Source organism: Sus scrofa, chromosome 12 (assembly GCF_054392235.1).
Source record: "Sus scrofa isolate SSC_HxYL_T2T_F1_AM1 chromosome 12, Sscrofa_HxYL_maternal_Yorkshire_Landrace_v2.0, whole genome shotgun sequence".
NCBI classification, from domain to species: Eukaryota; Metazoa; Chordata; class Mammalia; order Artiodactyla; family Suidae; genus Sus; species Sus scrofa.
The window spans coordinates 43,205,582-43,227,101 of record NC_139394.1 but is presented as its reverse complement, the minus strand read 5'-3'; the positions used below and the strand labels follow the sequence as shown (position 1 = coordinate 43,227,101).

Sequence of the window (21,520 nt, the reverse complement as noted above, 5' to 3'; positions counted from 1 at the left end):
TGAGCTGTGGTGTAGGTCGCAGACGCGGCTCAGATCCATTCTTGCTGTGGCTCTGGTGTAGGCCAGTGGCTCCAGCTCCAATTCGACCCCTAGCCTGGGAACCTCCATATGCCGTGAGAGCGGCCCAAGAAATGGTAAAAAGACAAAAAAAAAAAAAAAAGAGAGAGAGAGAGAAAAGATTGTAAGTCTAGGAGCTCCCTAGTGGCCCAGTGGGTTAAGGACCTTGTGTTGTCACTGCTGTGGTGGGTTCAATCCCTAGCCCAGGGAACTTCCGCATGCTTTCAAAAAAGAAAATAATGTAAGTCTGGAGAGATGAATTCAAGTGTTACAAACATTTATAGGATGAGCTTTCATTGGTTTGTGTCCATCTGGTCACCAATAGCAGCTTCGATATAAAAATAAAGGTTACCTCATTTTCTTCTGTAAAGTCAGTTATGCTCCCCTCAGTCATCCACTTAGTGGTGTCATATCATTAGCAATTTCTTTGAATGTCTACTAGGAACATGGTGCTTTGTTAGATACAAACTAACAGAGATAGACAAACCGACGACATGACAGGCTTTAAGCAGAACTAGGTAGTATACATCAAAAAGATAAAGAGCAGGAGTTCCCATCATGGTGCAGTGGATACGAATCTGATTAGGAACTGTGAGGTTGCAGGTTTGATCCCTGGCCTTGCTCAGTGGGTTAAGGATCCAGCCGTGAGCTGTGGTGTGGGTTGCAGACGTGGCTTGGATCTGGTGTTGCTGTGGCTCTGGCGTAGGCCGGCAGCTGCAGCTCCAATTAGACCCCTAGCCTGGGAACCTCCATATGCTGCAGGTGGGGTCCTAAAAAAGGACAAAAGACAAAAAAAAAAAAAAAAAAAAAAAAAAAAAAGATAAAGAGCAATTGTGTGAACTCTGAGAAGTGGAATCCTCTCTGAGGGTTCAGGGGAAGAGCAGGAGTGGTGGCTAAGTGTGTAAGGGGAAGAGAAGGGGCTTTAAGACCGCCCACCCTGAACAGGGAAAAAAGATGAAGGGCTCTGAGTTCCCATTGTGGCTCAGTGGAAACAAACACTACTAGTATCCATGAGGATGTGGGTTTGATTCTTGGTCTTGCTCAGTGGGTTAGGGAGCTGGCGTTGCCATGAACTGTGGTGTAGCAGACTTGGCTTGGATCCTGCATTGCAGTGGCTATGGCATAGGCCAGCGGCTGCAGCTTTGATTCAACTCTTAGCCTGGGAACCTCCATATGCCTCGGATAAGACCCTAAAAAGCAAAAAAAAACTAAAGAAGGAAAGGGAAAGAAAGGGCTCCTAGCCGCTACTCATAAGTACATAGAGCAACTCTTCCTTGGAAAGTGGCTAGTTTTGGATGTAACGTAAGAAAAGTGCTCTAGGTCAGAATCTGCTGGACTGTCCAGACTCCAGGAGTTCCCATTGTGGTGCAGTGGGTTAAGAATCTGACTGCAGTGGCTCCAGTCCCTGCGGAGGTGTGAGTTCCAGCCCTGGCCTGGCACAGTGAATTAAAAGATCTAACATTGCTGCAGCTGCAGTATAGGTCACAGCTTGGATTCAGTCTCTGGCCTGGGAACTTCCATATGCTGCAGGTGCGCCCCTACAAAAAGAGGGGTCAGGGGAAAACGTGTAGGGCTAGAACCACGTAGGTCTCCCTCTAATTAGTAACCCTTTGCGCTAGGCTGGGTGTGCAGGGAGGAGGGGATGCTAGTGGCTTGCCTTTCAGAGGTCTTGGGTAACTCTGATTTTTGAAATCATAAGTATATATAAAAAAATCAAGACATGGCAAAACAGATATAAAAGTGTGTATTTTAAGTGCTTATATTGAACAAAAGCATGTTTGTTTCTTTTTTTCTCTTTTAAAAAAATTTATTGGAATTCCCGCTATGGCTCAGTGGGTTAAGAACCCAACATAGTCTCCATGAGGATGCAGGTTTGATCCCTGGCCTTGCTTACTGGGTTAAGGATCCAGTGTTGCCTTGAGCTGCAGGGTAGTTTGCAGACTTATCTTGGATCTGGCATTACCGTGGCTGTGGCATAGGCTGGCAGCTGCAGCTCCAATTTAATGCCCAGTCCAGGAATTTCTTTGTGCCACAGATGTGGCCCTAAAAAGAAAAAAAAAGTTTTATTGAAGTATAGTTGATTTAAAATGTTGTGATAGGGAGTTCCCATTACGGCTCAGTGGAAATGAATCCAATTTGTAACCATGAGGACATGAGTTCTCTCCCTGGCCACACTCAGTGGGTTAAGGATCTGGTGTTGCCATGAGCTGTGGTGTAGGTCACAGACGACAGTCAGATCCCATATTGCTGTGGCTGTGGCGTGTGGCTGTGGCGTAGGCCTGCGGTACAGCTCCGATTCGACCCCTAGCCTGGGAACTTCCATATGCCATGGGTGCTGCCCTGAAAAGACAAAAAAAAAAAAAAGTGGTGGTTTCTGCTGTACAAAAAAAGTGATTCAGGAGTTCCCTTCATGGTGCAGTGGAAATGAATCAGACTAGGAACCGTGAGGTTTGATCCCTGGCCTTGCTCAGTGGGTTAAGAATCCGGTGTTGTTGTAAGCTGTGGTGTAGGTCACAGACAAAGCTCGGATCCTGTGTTGCTGTGGCTGTGGTGTAGGCTGGCAGCTGTAGCTCTGATTAGACCCCTAGCCTGGGAACCTCCATATACCGAGAGTTCGGCCCTAAAAAGAAAAAAAAAAAAGTGATTCAGTTTACACACATCCATTCCTTTTCAGATTATTTTCCCACATAGATTAGCACAGAATATTAGGTAGAGTTCCCTGTGCTCTACAACAGGTCCCCATTGGCCAGTCATTCCATATACCGCAGGGTGCATTTGCTGGTCCCAAACTTCCAGTCCATCCCCCTCCCCAGCCTGTCCCCTTTGTTAACCATAAGTTTGTTTTCAAAGTCTGTGAGTCTGTTTCTATTTTCTTTTGTTTTTGTTTTTTGTTTCAAATCACAGGTATATTTTAAAAAATGAAGACATGGCAAAACAGGTAGAAAAGTATATTTTAAGTGTATTGAAAAAAATAATGCTTTTAACACACATGCACAAATACAACTATTTACATATTGTCAGTTAGCAATAGTACCATCAGAAGTTTAAATCAGGGAGTTCCCGTCGTGGCGCAGTGGTTAACGAATCCGACTAGGAACCATGAGGTTGTGGGTTCGGTCCCTGCCCTTGCTCAGTGGGTTAATGATCCGGTGTTGCCGTGAGCTGTGGTGTAGGTTGCAGACGCGGCTCGGATCCTGTGTTGCTGTGGCTCTGGCGTAGGCCGGTGGCTACAGCTCCGATTCAACCCCTAGCCTGGGAACCTCCATATGCCGCGGGAGCGGCCCAAGAAATAGCAACAACAAACAAAAGACAAAAAAGACAAAAGACAAAAAAAAAAAAAAAAAAAAAAGAAGTTTAAATCAGAGGTGTCTGTGGGAGTTCCTGTCATGGCTCAGTGGAAACCTTACTAGTATCCATGAGGATGCAGGTTCGATCCCTGGCCTTGCTCAGTGGGTTAAGGATCTGGCATTGCCGTGAGCTATGGTATAGGTCGCAGACAAGTCTCGGATCTGGCATTGCTGTGGCTGTGGTGTAGGCCAGCAGCTATAGCTCTGATTCTACCCTTAGCTTGGGAACATCCATATGGCGCAGGTGCAGCCCTAAAAAAACACAAAATAATAATAAGGATAATAAAAATAAAATAGAGGTGTCTGTGAATGTGCTTTCTCTATCCTAAGTGACTACTTACTGTAATCTTTAGGCCTATCAAACAGTATCGGGGTGACTCAGACTTTAAAAGAGGTGGAATGACTTTCAGTCCTCTCTAGTCTAAACTTGAGCAAAACGTAACTTAATATTTGTGCTAACTGGAAGTATGGTGGTAATATATTAGTCAGAAGGGGTGGGGACAGGTTTAAAACGGCATAAAGAGTATGGTGTTTATATTAACATATGTATCTTTTTTATGTATATGTGTGTATGTTTATAACCTATAAAGAGATCATCAAAGTGTTAGTAGAGGTTACCTCTGGGAAGAAAGATAAACTAAAATTTTTTTTTTTTTTTGTCTTTTTGGTGCCACACCCACAGCATATGGAGGTTCCCAGGCTAGGGTTCCAATCAGAGCTGTAGCCGCTGGCCTACACCACAGCAGTGTGGGAACTGAGTTGAGTCTTTGACCTACACCACAGCTCAGCAGCAACGCCAGATCCCCAACCCACTGAGCGAGGCCAGGGATCAAACCCGGGTCCTCATGGATGCTAAGTTGGGTTTGTTAACCGCTGAGCCATGATGGGAACTCCAAAAACTTTTTATTCTTTTATTCTTTTTACTTTCCAGTACTTTCTAAATATTTATGTAATAAGGATGTACTTTAATAATCTGAAAAACAATGTGTGGAACTTAGAAAGAATTTGCAATAAAAAGCTTGCTGACTCATTACTTCCCAGAGGAATAATTGGCTCCCTATAGAAAGGGCATTTTATTAGGTTGAATCTATAACTCAGTCCATGGTGAGGACAGGGAGGATTGTGCCCTTCAGTGAAGTGATCTGCAGAATAAAGGTCACTTCTCAAGGTCCATGTGGGAGTTCTCCCTTCCTTAAAGCTCTCTCTTCCCTCTTTTTTTTTTTTCCCCAAAGATCTCTAACGATTTCCTGGGAGTTCCCCTGATGGTTTAGTGTTTAATACTTGGTGCTTTCAATGCTGCAGCCCAGGTTCAATCCCTGGTCTGGGAACTCAGATCCCACATCAAGCTGCTGTATGCTGTGACCAAAAAAAACAAAAAAACAAACAAGCAAAAAAACAACAAAAAAAGGTCTCCACTGGTAAGAGAATATGGGATTCAAAACTGTTACCTGATTAGGGAGTCAGAAAATCCTCAGTGAAGATTTGTCTGGGGAAACAAGTCCCTAAAGTAAAATAAACAGTTTCTATTCCATCAGTCTATAAAGAAAGACGCTATATGTGTTATCCAAATTATGTATATATTTTAAGTTTAATTGCCTTGCTATGTGAGCTGAGCCTCTCTTTTGTTTTATTTTTTATTTTATTTTTTTAGGACCACATCCATGCAATATGGAAGTTCCCAGGCTAAGGGTCGAATTGGAGCTTTTGCTGCTGGCCTACAGCCACAGCCACAGCAACACTAGATCCTTAACCCACTGAGTGAGGCCAGGGATCCAACCTGCATCCTCATGGATGCTAGTCAGATTCATTTCCACTGAGTAATGATGAGAACTCCTCTTTTTAAATTTCTCGTTGTTTTTGTTTTTGGCCCTGCTCATGGACCTTGCAGAAGAACTAATGAGTGTAGACTTTGCCACAGGTTTTATCTCCTGTTCCTGGATTAAAGGAAATTCTAGGGTAGATAAGCCTGGGAAAGTAAAGATGCAGGTAGGCATCAGTCCTAACCAAGAGCCTCTAGGTACAGAATTTATTTATTTTTTGTTTTTTTGTTTGTTTGTTTGTTTGTTTGTCTTTATGCCTTTTCTAGGGCCGCTCCCACCGAATATGGAGGTTCCCAGGCTAGGGTCTAATCGGAGCTGTAGCCACCAGCCTATGCCAGAGCCACAGCAATGTGGGACTCGAGTCGCGTCTGAGACCTACACCACAGCTCATGGCAACACCAGATCCTTACCCCACTGAGCAAGGCCAGGGACCGAACCTGCAACCTCATGGCTCCTAGTCGGATTCATTAACCACTGTACCACAACAGGAACTCCTAGGTACCAAATTTAATATAAACCTTTAATCATCTTCCCCAGTGGTCTTGGGAAGAACCAGCTTCTTTTCCTCCCCTGTGTCATGGTTAGGCAGAGAGCCACAGAAGGCAGATAAGCTGGAGGTGGCGATGTGAATCAGTGGACAGCGATTCTCATGGATTCAAACGCCAGCCTCAGTGCTCTGTCCTCTCTACCTAGCAGTGCTCTATGTGCTCTATGGAACCTCAGGCCACCTGGAGGTCTCTCGGGCTTCCTTGAAAACTCTTACCATTCATGCTTGGTGTCTGTCCCATCTCTTCTAGGCTCAGCTTGAATATCAAATCGTGGCTTAGGGCTAGATGTTGTCCCTTTTTGGACAGTACTTGAAGTGTAAGAAAGGAGGATAGGGGAGTTCCCGTCGTGGCTCAGTGGTTAACGAATCTGACTAGGAAACATGAGGTTGCGGGTTTGATCCCTGGCTTCCTCAGTGGGTTAAGGATCTGACGTCACCGAGAGCTATGGTGTAGGTCACAGACGCAACTCAGATCTGGCATTGCTGTGGCTCTGGTGTAGGCTGGTAGCAACAGCTCCGATTAGACCCCTAGCCTGGGAACCTCCATATGCTGTGAGTGCAGCCCTAAAAAGACAAAAAAGACAGAAAAAAAAAAAAAAGAAGGAAAGTATAGGATTTATATATGTTTTGGTGTGTGTTTTGTTTTTGATCAGAGAACTAAGAAAACAATTTGGCACATATCACTGAAATGGAATGGTTTTAGACTCATTAAAATGAACGGGACCACACCCTGTCTTATCACTCCTGCCATCCCCTTTTTTAAACCTAAGCTATGTTTTAAGATCAGCTGTTTGGTAGGGAGTTCTGGTCGTGGCTCAGTGGTTAACGAATCCTACTAGGAACCATGAGGTTGCGGGTTCAATCCCTGGCGTCTCTCAGTGGGTTAAGGATCCAGCATTGCCATGAGCTGTGGTGTAGGTCCCAGATGCGGCTCAGATCCCTCATTGCCGTGGCTGTGGCCTAGGCCAGCAACTACAGTTCCGATTAGACCCCTAGCCTGAGAACCTTCATATGCCGTGGGAACAGTCCTAGAAAAGGCAAAAAGACAAAAAAAAAAAAAAAAAAGATCAGCTGTTTGGTGCCACCACCATAATGAAAACACTTCCAAAATGCAGTTTTTAGAACATGTGTTTGAGTAGTAATTTTAAATGTGTAAGATTAGTTCTTTGCAAAACTTCAGTGCTAGGTAATATTCAGTTATCTTAACATTGATTAAAAATCCTGGAGTTCCCGTTGTGGTGCAGTGAAACAGGGGTTCGGGATCTGGCGTTGCCGTGAGCTGTGGTGTAGGTCCCAGATGTGACTCAGTTACTGCGTTGCTGTGGCTGTGGTGTAGACCAGCAGCAGCTCCAATTTGACTCCTGGCCTGGGAACTTCCATGTGCCACAGGTGTGGCCCTAAAAAGAAAAAAAAAGAAACTGATGTATTAGTTGATAGAGTTTTTACTTAACATGCTTAGAAAATTTCTCAAGACAATTTTTCCTGGTAAAATAAAGTATTCTTTACTGTATAACATAGATTGTATATGTTGTTTCATTGCCAAAATCCATACGCATTGTAATCCAGTTTTGAGATTTATGAATAATTAAATTTCAATGTATAAATAGAAATCTAATTTCATAATAAATTGTATAAACTATGCCTTTCTTAAACCATTTCTTTCTTTCTTTCTTTTTTTTTTTTTTTTTGTCTTTTTAGGGCCATACTCGCAGCATATGGAGGTTCCCAGGCTAGGGGTGGAATTGGAGCTGCAGTCGTCGGCCTACACCACAGCCACAGCAATGCCAGATCCAAGCCGTGTCTGCGACCTACAGCACAGCTCACGGCAACGCCAGATCCTTAACCCACTGAGTGCGGCCAGGGATCAAACCCTCAACCTCATGGTTCCTAGTTGGATTCATTTCTGCTGCACCACGACGAGAACGCCAACTTAAGCCATTTCTTAGTTTAGATAGGGGAGAGGAGGGAAACACAGCTAAGAAGTACAATAAAATGTTGCACTGAGTATTTAAAAAAAAAACAGGATCAGCTGTTTCATTTTTCTCACCAAACTTTTTTACTTTTTTTTTTTTTTTTTTCCTTTTTAGGGCTGCACCTGCGGCATATGGAGGTTCCCAAGCTAGGGGTCTAATTAGAGCTACAGCTGCCAGCCTACACCATAGCCACAGCAACTTGGGATCTGAGCTGCGTCTGAGACCTACAGCACGGCTCACTGCAACGCCAGATCCTTAACCACTGAGCGAGGCCAGGGATGGAACCTGCCACCTCATGGTTCCTAGTCAGTTTCATTTCAAATTCTTATTTAAGTAGGTCAAACTGGATTCACAGCCATGCCTCTGTGAGAAAAGAGTGTCAAAATCGTGTTGTTCTGGAATCCTTGTTCAGAATGTATGCAGCTCACCATTATGGTAAGATGTAATCAAGGAATTCTGGGTTATCAGGAAGCCTTTGGAATACCCGTCGTGGCTCAGTGGTTAACGAATCCGACTAGGAACTGTGAGGTTCGGGTTCGATCCCTGGCCTTGTTCAGTGGGTTAAGGATCTGGCGTTGCTGTGAGCTGTGGTGTAGGTTGCAGACGGGGCTTGGATCCCATGTTGCTGTGGCTGTGGCGTAGGCTGGCAGCTACAGCTCTGATTTGACCCCTTGCCTGGGAACCTCCCTATGCCGTGGGTGTGGCCCTAAAAAGACAAAAACAAAAAACAAATAGAAACAACCTAAATGTCCATTGACAGATGATTGGATTAGGAAGATGTGGTATATATACACAATGGAATACTACTCAGCCATAAAAAAGAATGACATAATGCCATTTGCAGCAACATGGATGGAACTAGAGAATCTCATACTGAGTGAAATGAGTCAGAAAGACTAAGACAAATACCATATGATATCACTTATAACTGGAATCTAATATCCAGCACAAATGAACATCTCCACAGAAAAGAAAATCATAGACTTGGAGAATAGACTTGTGGCTGCCCGACAGGAGAGGGAGGGAGTGGGAGGGATTGGGAGCTTGGGGTTATCAGATATAATTTAGAATAGAGTAGCATTGAGAACTATGTCTAGATACTCATGTTGCAACAGAACAAAGGGTGGGGGAAAATGTATACATGTAAGAATAACTTGATTAAAAAAAACCAAAACAAAAACAAAAAAAAGGAAGTCTTGGCTGGATCCTGTTTGTATGCGGTCCCTAAGCCCTTTGAGGATGTCATGGGGAAGACTTCTGGAATGCTTGGGCTCTCGTGCCCCGCACCAGTGTGTGGACAGCTTCATGCAGGAGCAGAGGCTAAGTCAGAAACCATCAACCCTGGGAAACCTGCTTGGCGAGTTGAGATCCAGTCACATAAGGTCAGCATCCGGGACAACTGAGGGCGTAGGGGGATGGGCCACACTCATGGCTGCTTTGCTCCATTCCTTGGAGGCTGTTTAAACCTTTTGTGCAAGAGAGCAACAGACCCATTCATAGGGCTTGGAGGGAAGTCTTTTTGTTTTGGCTGGAAGGGATGAAAGAGTATCCATTTTTGATGGGAGGGGGCTGCATGGGGGGGGAACCTAGTGAATTTCAGCGGCTGGTTGCTAAGTCAGGGCAGTGGCCTGAGGAGGACTCCTGACTGTAAGCCCAGGCTCCCCCTTCGCTGACCTGGCATCACTGTCTGACTGTAATGTCCCTGCTGAAGATACGAGTGTCCAGTTGGCAAGAATGTGCCCATGTGGATTAGCAGTAGGGAGCAGACCATAGGATCCTTACTCTGTGTGCGAGGCAGCGCAGCACTTTTCAGAAGTATGTCTGGTGGACCACAGTGGTCTCTGCAGCTTTCCTGGGGCTTGATGAGTTGGGAACATCTTGTCCAACCTAGAGATTGAAAGGAAATATGAAAGATAAAGAGGTGCCAATGAATATTTCCTCATGTACCAACTAAGAGATAGCTTAGTACAAAACCCCACATAATTCCAAGTACACATCATTTGGCCTCTTTGTTACCCATTAATTCCAGGAAAAGTGCTTACACTGAGAAAGTAGCAGCAAGGTACACCTATGGAAACTATAGCCTCCTAGCAGACAGCCCAGCCACCTCTTGCTTGACCAATTTTCCTCGAATAGAAAGGGCCCAGGGGAGTTCCCATTGTGACGCAGCAGAGATGAATCCGACTAGAAACCATGAGGTTGTGGGTTCGATCCCTGGCCTTGCTCAGTGGGTTAAGGATCTGGCATTGCCGTGAGCTGTGGTGTAGGTCAAAGACGTGTCTCAGATGTGGCATTGCTGTGGCTGTGGCAGAAGCCGGCAGCTGTAGCTTCTGATTGGACCCCTAGCCTGGGAACCTCCATATGCCACAGGTGCGTCTCTAAAGACAAAAGACAAAAGACACACAAAAAAAGAAAAAAATAAAGGGCCCTGGATGTGCAGTGACTTTGTATCCCAGCTTCACAGGGATTCTGCTTCATTCCTGGAATCAGGCTCCAACAATCTCACTCTCTTTGAAAAGGGGCAGAGTCTAGGTTGCCGTGGAGCAAAAGAAAAGAAATTTTTTTGGCCTTGCTTGTGGCATGCAGAAATTCCCAGGCCAGGGATCAAACCTATGCCACAGCAGCTACCCAGGCCACTGTTGTGATAATGCCAGATCCTTAACCCGCTGAACCACAAGGGAATTCTGAGCAGATATTTTTAATTAATCCCATTCTACTCTCATTACACCTGACTCCATGCCCCATCTGATTTTGTATGCACTTTCTAAACACTTCACTGACCGTTTAGAAAGTGCTATGAGCAAAGACTGTCAACCTCTTGAAGGCAGGGAACTTGAGGGCTTTCAGTGAAAATTTGTAGAAGAGATGAATAAGTCTGTAAATTCAGCTAAGGAATTAAAAAGCCTGGATTTTATTTATTTTTCTACTAGCTGTGTGACCATGGGAAAGTCACATAACCTCTCTGAGCCTTAGTTTAAATTTCAATAGAATGTAGATACCTGCCCTCGCTCCCTCCTAGGGCTTTTGAGGCCAAAGTAAGGCAATGTGCATAAAATCGCTTATTTTTTAATTACTTCCTTTATCATTTAGTACCTTATTTTGTTCATGGGAGAAATTCAGTCAGAGTTGCCATTACATGATTACTTCTAATTTGGGACTAGACTTTTGAGTCCCCTTCAGGCCTGTTTCTTTCAGTGTTCAGTAGAAATGGTAATGTAGATTAAAAATACACCAAATTATAGAATTATACTAATTTATATCATCTCATCATCTGCTATTAGCCAAAACAGGATTATAGAAAATATTACCCTAGACCAGAGATGACAGATAAGTGGGCATTGGGTACCTGAAGCACTGTGATAAGAAAGATCCTGAAGCCATGCTTGGGTGGAAAGAGAGCCATGCTTGAGTTATAATTTTCATATAACACTTTATAAGTTTAAGGTATACAAAACGTGTTGACTTGATATATTTATAAATTGCAACATGATTACCATGGTAGCTTTAGCTAACACATCGTGTCACATAATTATCATTTCTTTTTTGTGGTGAGAATGTATAAGATCTAGTGTCTTAGCAGTTTTGAAGTATATAATGCAGTACTGTCACTATAATCACTATGCTGTGCATGAAACCTCCAGGACATACTCATCCAGTTGCACTCTGCTTGCTTATTGATAGGTGGGGATGACCTGGAACTAAAACAGTGGCAACGTGTGTCCCATTCTGGACTAGATAAATCTTAGAGATCCATTCTCAGTGCTGTAATTCTATATATGTGGCCACCTTTTGTTTAAAAAGTATATGGGGGAGTTCCCTGGTGGCTTAGTGGGTTATGGATCCAGCATTGTTACTGCTGTGGCTCACATTGCTGCTGTGGTGTCGGTTCAGTCCCTGGCCCAGGAACTTCCGTGTGCTGTGGGGAAAAAAAAAACACACAACTGGATACAACGTTTCATGGGTACTGAGCTTTAGCTTCATTAACTTCATAGTAAATCCACCTCTACTTAGGGAGCTTGTTAAAAAGCTTAAAAATGAGGTTCCTGGCCCCAGTTTAGCTATTTTGATTCATTATATCTGAGGCCAAGAAATGGGCATTTTCAATAATATAGTAGCCCTGCTGATGTTAAGAAAACAGTAATACGAATGCTTGCCTAGTTCCCAACACATAAAAAAATTACCCACATATGCTTCATAACTAAAGCAGCTCCCTGTCTCCCAGGACTTATATATCAGCCCCATTTTCTCCAGGTAAATGACCATAACCATACAGAGAATACTTTCCTTCTTGGGCTGAGAGTCAGGCTGGGCTTCAGCTTCCCCAGGTTGCTGGCCTTCCTTCTTTTGCCTTCTCCACAACCGATGGCATCTGCATTGCTCTCTGACTCTTAGGCATTGAGTCTGATGGGAGAAAATGACAACTATCACCTTCAGGTGGCCAGTATGCATCTGATTATCTTCCAAACCTCACATCAGGCCATTTAAAGAAAATCATCTCTTCTAACAAAAAAGAAAATATTGCCTCTATCCTCCCTAGAGAATGTCCAGGTGCAGCAGAGGAAAGGAACTTGTCTTTAGCAAGCATCTTCTATGTGCCAGGAGCATCTCAATTAAGTTTTATAACCACTGTGAGAGGCAAATTATCATTAGTCTCATTTTATAATTCCTTTTTTTTTTTTTTTTGGTCTTTTTTGCCTTTTTCTACGGCTGCTGCCGCAGCATATGGAGGTTCCCAGGCTAGGGGTCGAATCGGAGCTGTAGCCACCGGCCTACACCAGAGCCACAGCAACACGGGATCCAAGCCGCGTCTGCGACCTACACCACAGCTCACGGCAATGCCAGATGCTTAACCCACTGAGCAAGGCCAGGGATCGAATCCACAACCTCGTGGTTCCTAGTCGGATTCATTAACCACTGAGCCATGACGGAAACTCCTAGTCTCATTTTAAAGATGAAGCAACTGAGGTTGGAGAAGGCAAGCAGCTTTCTGAAAGCCATTCAGCTAGCGGGGGTTGAGTGGCAGGTGTGTCCAAAGTCTGTGCTTTTTCTCATTATGCCATCCTGCCTCTGGGATAGAAGGGGGTCTTTATAGATCAAGTCAAAGGATCCAGGACATCAGCAAACATACAGGGCATGGGACTTCAAAAATGACAAACACTGTAATGGCGATTCCGCCTAACAGCAGGATGATAGCAATCAGAAATTTGACCAGGATGCTCCATTTCTGTCTCTTCTTTAGGTCCTCATCTGTGTCTAAAAGGAGAGAGGGTAGAAGAGGGAGAAGAGAGCATTTGAGAGAGGGAAGCGTTCAACCCTTTGATTTGAAGGTCTCCTGGTTCCTATTCAGAGGCAGAGGCTGAATTTCCAATTCAGACTCAGTCCAGGAATGGGATAGGTATCATGGACTCTGCTCGAGTCTCCTTTGCAGTTTCTTCCCAGTGAATCATGTTTACTGGGATTTGGGATTTTTCCATGATCCAGTAGGACTGATTCCTGCACTGCTTTCAGGGGAAGAAAAGTTACACAAGGGAGTCCATCACCAGCAGCCCCCTCAGGGTCTCTGTCCTTGTGCTCCAACACACGTACTTTCCTGTGCTCCTCTCGGCTTTGGTGGGGTGTAGGTGGAACAGAGGTGGATTGTCACTGCTTTGGGGTCACAAGTCAAATTTGGGGACAAATGGCTCATATGCATCTTGTTATTACTAATCTCATATTTACTTTTCTCCTGTTGGAACTGGGATATAACGCAAGTGGACGCTTACAGAATTGGAATCCTGGCCAATTTAGGGAGGGCTGTTTGTAAAAACAATGCAGATGAAAAACATGCTTCTTGGTCATTGTCATCACTGTAACGATTGCTTAGAGTTTAAATGTCATGTAACTATTCACACAGTGGCTGGAATTACCTACCACACCGATATGATTTATCATGTCCCCAGATCAGGCTGTCAGGTGAGCTCACGTGTGGGGAGGTGAAGGATTATTAATAGTGTCAAAAACTACAATTCTGGGGCCTACTTTATAGAGAAGCTGATTTTTTTTTTCTCCCCCATAGAAAGGGAGTGATTTTCTAATGCAAACTGTGTGTAACTTCTTAACCCCAACCTCCCGGAAAATTCTTGGAGATCCAGACTAATGTTGGGGCTAAAAATACTTTTTTTTTTTTTTTCCCCATTCTTGTCACACCTCTAATTTTTCTGTACCTTGTTTCAAGGGGGTAGAAAAATCATCAGTACTTGTAGTCTTCTCTCTTTCTTTATTCCCAGGAGTTATGGAGGGGGTCGTGGCAGGAAAAGTCTCTGACGAGGCCCCCATCACTGGATAGGCTTTACACTGGGAGATCCCTGGTAAGAAAGCTGTAAAACAAGTAAGAAACAATGAAAGACAACTGAGAAAACTTTATTCTGCCTTTGAATTCACCCGACAAAACCCTGTCTCTCTCTACCCAGCTGATGGTAGATGTTTAATTGTGGCCCCATTGATCTGTCCATAGGTTTAAGGTGTGGGTGGTAATAATGCCTAAGAATAAATGATAGAGATAGTAGTAAAAGATATGGATTAAATCCCCGTGGGGCCTTTGACTGAGTAGGATCAGAGCGAAGGAGCAGACCATATTGTGTGTGCCTATCACTCGAAAGGCCATAATAATAGTGAGGATGGAGGGCGTGACACTGTTGATACTTTGCTTCTTTAAAAAAGATGGCTCCAAAGTCCAAGGAAGAATGTCAAGGAGAGTAATTCACCTCCGTGACTGAGGCACGTCTGTCTAGTGGAGTCTCCGTCAGCAACTTTGAGAAAGGAGCTGGAAGAAGGGGAGACCACCCAGCTTCCCACAGCCCTCAATTTCACTCTTTCAGCAAATACTTGTATTTTTTTTCTTTTTCTTTTTATGGCCATACCTGCGGCATATGGAAGTTCCTAGGCTAAGGTTTGAATCAGAGATGTAGCTGCCAGCCACAGCCACAGCCACAGCCGCACCAGATCCAAGCCGTGACTGCGACCCAGACCACAACTCATGGCAATGCTGGACTCCTAACCCACTGAGCGAGGCCAGGGATCGAACCTCTGTCCTCACGGATACTAGTTGGGTTCTTAACCTGTTGAGCCACAACAGGAACTCCCAGCAAATATTTCAAAATGAATACATAGTATGTGCCAGGGGCTGTTTCTGTACTTCGGCTTTAACAGCCGGATACATTCTAGCATGGGAACAGGGTCGAGGGGGGCGGAGGGACGCTGTCTGTAGTTGGGAACCGACTTTGCTTGTGTCCATAATTGATCTAATCCAATTCAGACTGGGGTTTCTATTCCATTTCGAATGGTCTCCTCACACACTTATTAAATTAAGGTCTGTACATCTAACTTGCCTTTTCTCAATTACCCTCCCAGGTCTTAAACCCACGTGAAAATGACAGTTTTTTCCTTTAGAGGCCAATGGCCGCAGTACCAGGTACTATACATGAATTACAGGGAAGTAGTCCCTGATTTGTTTAATCAGAAAGAGAGTGTTGGCGACGACAGGCAGAGACAAAGAGCCAACAAGCTAAAAGGAAAAGGAAGGAGACTCCGAAGTATCTTCAGCATAGTGCCAGTCAGTTCTCTGAAGTACTAACATAGGTGTTTCTGGGTCAGATGCAATGAAGATAAACAAATCTCACTTTGGACAAGTAACGTAAGTTCTTCCAGCTCTGGTTTCCTTATCTGCAGGATAGTTATAATAAAATAAGTGTTGGTCTGCCTGTTTCACAAGGGTGATATGCGGATTAGAAACAGAAATGAGAAAGCAGGTGTGAAAACACTTTGCAAACTGAGTGATACTGGTGGTTGAAAGAGGAGGCAAAACCTAGAGATCCTCTACGTAGAGCAGTGCTCCCTAGCCTCTGGGATAAGGATATTTCAAGGCCAAAAGTCTTCCCACCTCCTGGGAGCCACTCTTTCAAAGGCTACTCTATAGGCTTCCTCTGTCCGTGTATTTCCAGTTCTGTCCAGCTTCTAACTTAATGTCCATCCCTTTTGTTACCTCATACCTTTTACTTCTCATCTGCTAGGTAAGTGAGCACTGGGGTGGAGCACATTTGTAAATGCAAGTGCTCCATTCCCAGTGATGGTGGCTTTGCAATATAAGCCTTTCTTTGCCTAAGGATATTTGAGCAAGAATGCACCACCTTAAGGAGAGCTCCAAAAATCCAAGCTTATGAAGTGGATAATTTAGGAGATGATACTTTGCCTTATTCACAAAATAATTTATTTTTTTATTTTTATGGCTGGCCCTGCAGCATAGGGAAGTTCCCAGGCTAGGGGTTGAATCAGAGCTATAGCTGCTGGCCTACACCACAGCCACAGCAAAGCAGGATCCGAGCCATGTCTGCAACCTATACCACAGCTCACGGCAACGCTGGATCTTTAACCCACTGAGTGAGGCCAGGGATCAAACCCTTGTCCTCATGGATACTAGTCGGGTTTGTTACCACTGAGCCACAACAGGAACTCCCAAAACAATTTTATTTTAAATAAAATAGATAGGGAACATTAGGTACATTATATTTAAATGGAAATATCCTTTAGCAATTATCTGGAATAATATCAGCAGGTCAAAAGGGCTATTTGAGAGGCCTTACATACTGCTATTAGGCTGACATATGTAGAAATTAGACCATCTAGAGTTCCTCTTGTGGCTCAGTGGAAACAAATGTGACTATTAGCCATGAGGACACAGGTTCAATCCCTGGCCTCACTCAGCGGGTTAAGGATCTGGCGTTGCCGTGAGCTGTGGTGTAGGTCACAGACGAGGCTTGGATCTGGTGGCTGTGGTGTAGGCCAGCAGCTACAGCTCCGATTCGACCCCTCGCCTGGGAACCTCCACATGCCGTGGGTGGGAACCTCCACATGCCGTGGGTGCGGCCCTAAAAAGACAAAAAAAAAAAAAAAAAAAAAAAGAAGAAGAAACCTGAGAAATTAGACCATCTAGTTAATGTCCATCCCTGCTGTCAGCTCATCCCTTTTACTTTTCATCTGCGAGGTGACTGAGGACTGGGGTGGAGCACATTTCTCTAGTGCTCAGTTTTCATAGATTTGTAGCTATGGAAACTGAGCACTGGAGAAATTGACTTGCCAAAGATAATAATATCAGAACAAACACTTGTTTGATGGTATTTCTCCTGTATCCCACAGTTTCACGTCCCACAGACCATAGGAATCAGTTCATCCTAATCAAATTTCAAAGAGCCTAATCCATATACTAAAATGACATTTAAAATTTTTACATAGATTTACACTTATATGTGGAATCTAAGAAAAAGATACAAATGAACTTATTTGCAGAACAGAAAAGACTCAAAGACTTTGGAAACAAACTTATGGTTACCAAAGGGGACAGGCGTTGGGGAGGGATGGACTGGGGTTTTGGGACTGGCATATGCACATTGAGGTAAATGCAGTGATTGGCCAATGGGGACCTGCTGTGCAGCCCAGGGAACTCTATCCAATATTCTGTGATCATCTATATCGGAAAAGAATCTGAAAAAGAATGGATGTATGTATATGTATAACTTGGTATGTATATGAAACACTTTGTTGTATAGCGGAAATTATCACTACATTTTAAATAAACTGTACTTCAATAAAACCTTAAAAATTTTATGTAGATTTGCTTAAGGAGAGGCTGATCCATTTCCGTGAGGCTTTAGCTGCTGCTAAGCTCCACCTGCCTCCGAGGAGGTCAACCGAAAGTCATTGCCTACCTCCATCTCATTTTCCAATCTCACCTTTGCCTATTACAAGGGATCCAGTCTGGAGCTTGGATGTGGGGGTTAGGTGACAGCTTGGCGAGGCAGTGCTGTTTCCATGGGGAACAGCCACAATTGTCAGGCTCTTCAGAGTATGCTTGACCTTTCCCCTTTTCTCTGAATATGCAAGGTTGATTTTGACTTTGCTCCCCAAACCAATACACTGTAGAATAGCCACCGTTTGATTTTGGATGAATGTGGACCTTTTGGCTTCTGCCTGAGCTTCTGGAAGGAGAAGAGGCAGACAGGATATTGAAGGCCATTCTTAATCTGAAAGGCGGAGAGCTAACCTGCTTCCGTTCACAGCCCACTGCTGTACTTTCTTCTATTTTTCATTCATTGCTTCCTCAGCAAGTGTCTGTGGTACCAAATACACAAGCCCTGCCTTTCCTCTCTCCACCGTGGGTCCCATGGAGATGGGTGGCTGCAGTAAAGTCACCCCAGAAATATGCTCACAGACTATTTTCTCCAGTGAAGAGGGGCTTGAGTGCTGCCTTCTCTCTCTGCGCCCCATCTCTTTGATTTGTGTAGCCACACCTAAGGCAATAACAGTTTTTATTTTATTTTATTTTAGGGCCGCACCTGCAGCATATGGAGGTTCCAATTGGAGCTACAGCTGCTGGCCTACACCAAAGCTCAAGGCTATGCCAGATCCTTAACCCACTGAGGGAGGCCAGGGATTGAGCCCCCAACCTCATGTTCCTAGTCTGATTCCTTTCCACTGTGCCATGACAGGAACTCCAACAGTTAATTTTAAAATGGGTTTCCAAAAAAATGAAATAAAATGGGTTTCCAGAAGGGCTCTCACGGGGATACACATCTTTAAAATCGGATATTTGAAATCTTGACTTGGCATAGGGGAGGGAAGCGTCTTCTAAAGGCAAAAGTGTTCTGGAATGGGAAAGCGATTGTTCAGGAAGGGCCGATTCCCTACCTCGCATTAGCACATCTCTGATGCTTCTCACATCCTTTGGGAAGAGACTAGGCAGGGGTTCTACTTGGCAGCTGCTATCTCTGAGTTCTGGAAGAAAAGAGAAAAGGTCAGGATTTACTGGGTACTTCCTCTTTAAAATTCTGGGCACTGGAGAGGGAGATACAAAAGAATGCAGTTCCTTCCCATAAAATTTGCAATGAGGGAGATCAAAGACTCCCCGCAAGAGACTTTAAGATGTATGCAAGTGGAAGTTAGCATAGTATAAAGAAAGCTTGGTACCAGTCTATTATCCTTAGGAAAAAAACGTAAACGAGTTAACTATAGTTCATGGAAGACTAACCAACCTATTCCTTCAAGCACTGCTTATTATCTCTCCTTTCTGTTCTGTCCACCTTCTTGCATTAAAACTTTTGAAAGTTTATTAAATGTAACATTGGACAAAGTTTCCATGGGACCATGGGTCATAGTTATTTATGCTGCTTGGCACATAATTCGCAGGGTGTTGTGAGTTTTCTTTGTTTGTTCAATTTTTTTACCGATGTACCTCATGCCGTTTGACCTCAACTCTGGTGAGCCAATTTTAGAGATGAACTGTTTAGGACACTTTGAGAAATCATGTTTTATTTTTTTAATTTAAAAAAATTGGGGGGAGTTCCCATCATGGCGCAGTGGTTAACGAATTTGACTAGGAACCATGAGGTTGCGGGTTCTATCCCTGGCCTTGCTCAGTAGTTGAAGGATCCAGCATTGTGAGCTGTAGTGTAGGTTGCAAACAAGGCTCAGATTCCACGTTGCTGTGGCTCTGGCATGGGCTGGCAGCAACAGCTCTGATTTGACCCCTAGCCTGGGAACCTCCATATGCCACGGGAGCGGCCGTAGAAAAGGCAAAAAGACAAAAAATTTTTTTTTTTTTTCTTTTTAGGGCTGTGCCTATGGCATATGGAAGTTCCTGGACTAGGGATCTAACCCAGGCTATAGTTGCTGGCCTACACCACAGCCACAGCAACATGCAATCTGAGCTGTGTCTGCCATTGACACCGCCCGCTCACATCAACACCAGAACCTTAATCCACTGGTTGAGGCCAGGAATCGAATCCACATCCCCTTGGATATTAGTCGGGTTCCTTACCGCTGAGCCACATTGAGACTAGAAACCATGTTTTCAATAAGCAGGTATCAAAGAGCAGCAAATGGTGCCATTCTACCCTCACCTTGCCCTTTTCCTCAGCCCTCCCCACCCAAGAGCATCCCCATCTACTTGAATTTTTTTGTTTGGTTGGTGGTTTTTGGCCACACTCCAGGCATCTGGAAATTCTAGGGCCAGGGATCAAAACCGCACCACAGCAGCAACCCCAGCTGCAGCGCCACCTTAACCTTTGGTGCCACAAGGGAACTCCCCCATCTATCTGAATGTAACACCTTAAAAAAGGAAGACAGTATCTTATGAGGGGTTGTGAATTTGGGAGTCGTGGGTGATGACAGTACTGAAACTGTGATAGCACCTTCAGGCAAGAAAGCCATCCAACAGTGAAAGGAATTCCAATATTAGTTACATGAACAAAACAAGAATGCATCACATCCCCTGAAGACTTCTCACCATGTAATAGACATCTATCTGTGTGGGTTGAATACGTTGCCATCCTGCTTAAGGGCAAGAGAATACGTAGGGTGACTGAAAAGCATTACCTGCTGAGATTCAGCTCTATCTCTGTCTGGTGACATAGACACCCAAACACTTTCTAGACCTCTCTTCGTATTTCCCAAGACACTAGGCTAGAGAAGTACTTACCTTTCTTGTGAGCATCATAGGATGTAATGATGAGGCTGAAAACCAAGATGGTATCCATGTTAACTTGAGCACATCCTCCTTGCAGAGACGGAATGCTGCTGATCTGTCTAAGCCACTTATTGCCTCGTCTCTAAATACTTTCACTTCCCTGGAGCCAAGTTTGACCCTGGGAGAGTCTGGTTCCACCCTGATTCCTTGGCTACCTTTCCTGACAACCCAGGAACAGAGCTTATTGGAGAGAGGACCAAGTTGTCTCGTTAATGATTGATTGAGAAGATCTTCACCTGACCTCCGTGCAGGTGCCGGCAGAAGGAACTGCAATTACCTAGAGGTTTCCCTAGAAGAAAGGGCATAAACACCCAGTGATATGCTTTATACTACTCGCAGACAGACACGTAGACATTTGCATGCATGCTCACTGACCCAGGCACATTGGTTTCTGCACCGACATAAAGCGATGGGGAGATTTCTAATAAGGAAAGGGATTTCTGGACTAGAGCAGGAAACGAGAACTTAATGTGTCAAGTGGGTTCCACTAGAGAGGGCTCTGGACTAGGGATCAACAGAACTGGCTTCTATTGTAGGCCCTGTTACTAACTGTGTCACGGTGTGAAAATTGCCTGACTTCTCCGGATCTCAGTTTTTTCCTCTCTATAAATGGGGGGTTCCAACCCAGTGATCTCTAGAATTCATTCGCCGCCGTGCACATGAACTTGAGCTTAGCATAGACATCTCTGTTTAGTTTTGCACATTTTCACACTGATGAATAGTGTTGTGAGTGTAAGTTGACCACATTCCTGTAACTGTTGGTCTGAGAGGTGGTGAGGAACATCTAAGCGCATGGAGTGAGTGACACTGCAGTTTGGAAGGCTTTCCCAGACAGATAGCTGTTGGAGACCATTGTTCTAAAATTGTCTCTTGGGAGTTCCCATCGTGGCTCAGCTCTATCTCTATTGGTTAACGAATCCGACTAGGAGCCATGAGGTTGCAGGTTCGATCCCTGGCCTTGCTCAGTGGGTTGAGGATCTGGCATTGCCATGAGATGTGGTGTAGGTTGCAGATGCGGCTCGGATCCTGCGTTCCTGTGGCTCTGGCATAGGCCAGTGGCTACAGCTCCGATTCGACCCCTAGCCTGGGAACCTCCATATGCCTCGGGAGCAGCCCAAGAAATGGCAAAAAAGACAAAAAAAAAAAAAAAAGTCTCTTGTAGTAAAAATTGTCTCATGTAATGCTCTGGAGATGTTGTGACAGCATATCTAGGTGGCTCA

General features: G+C 44.4%; 2 protein-coding genes and 1 long non-coding RNA gene across 25 annotated transcripts in view; 2 read left to right on the top strand and 1 right to left on the bottom strand.

Annotated features, from left to right (window-relative positions):
- Nucleotides 1–21,520, top strand: part of ACACA (acetyl-CoA carboxylase alpha) — a 293,326-nt gene that overhangs the window by 12,850 nt on the left and 258,956 nt on the right. The gene's annotated exons all lie outside the window — the stretch shown is intronic.
- Nucleotides 9,554–20,395, bottom strand: C12H17orf78 (chromosome 12 C17orf78 homolog). Its single transcript, XM_021067338.2, has 7 exons — nt 20,253–20,395; nt 18,464–18,550; nt 17,509–17,754; nt 13,948–14,100; nt 12,873–12,997; nt 12,011–12,145; nt 9,554–9,631 (listed from the first exon to the last, which is right to left on the bottom strand). The coding sequence occupies exons 1-7, from the start codon at nt 20,308–20,310 to the stop codon at nt 9,554–9,556; spliced, it is 882 nt and encodes a 293-aa protein (XP_020922997.2). The 5' UTR covers nt 20,311–20,395.
- Nucleotides 13,726–18,314, top strand: LOC146398237 (uncharacterized). Its single transcript, XR_014821366.1, has 2 exons — nt 13,726–16,460; nt 16,823–18,314. It is a non-coding gene; the product is annotated as an uncharacterized LOC146398237 (long non-coding RNA).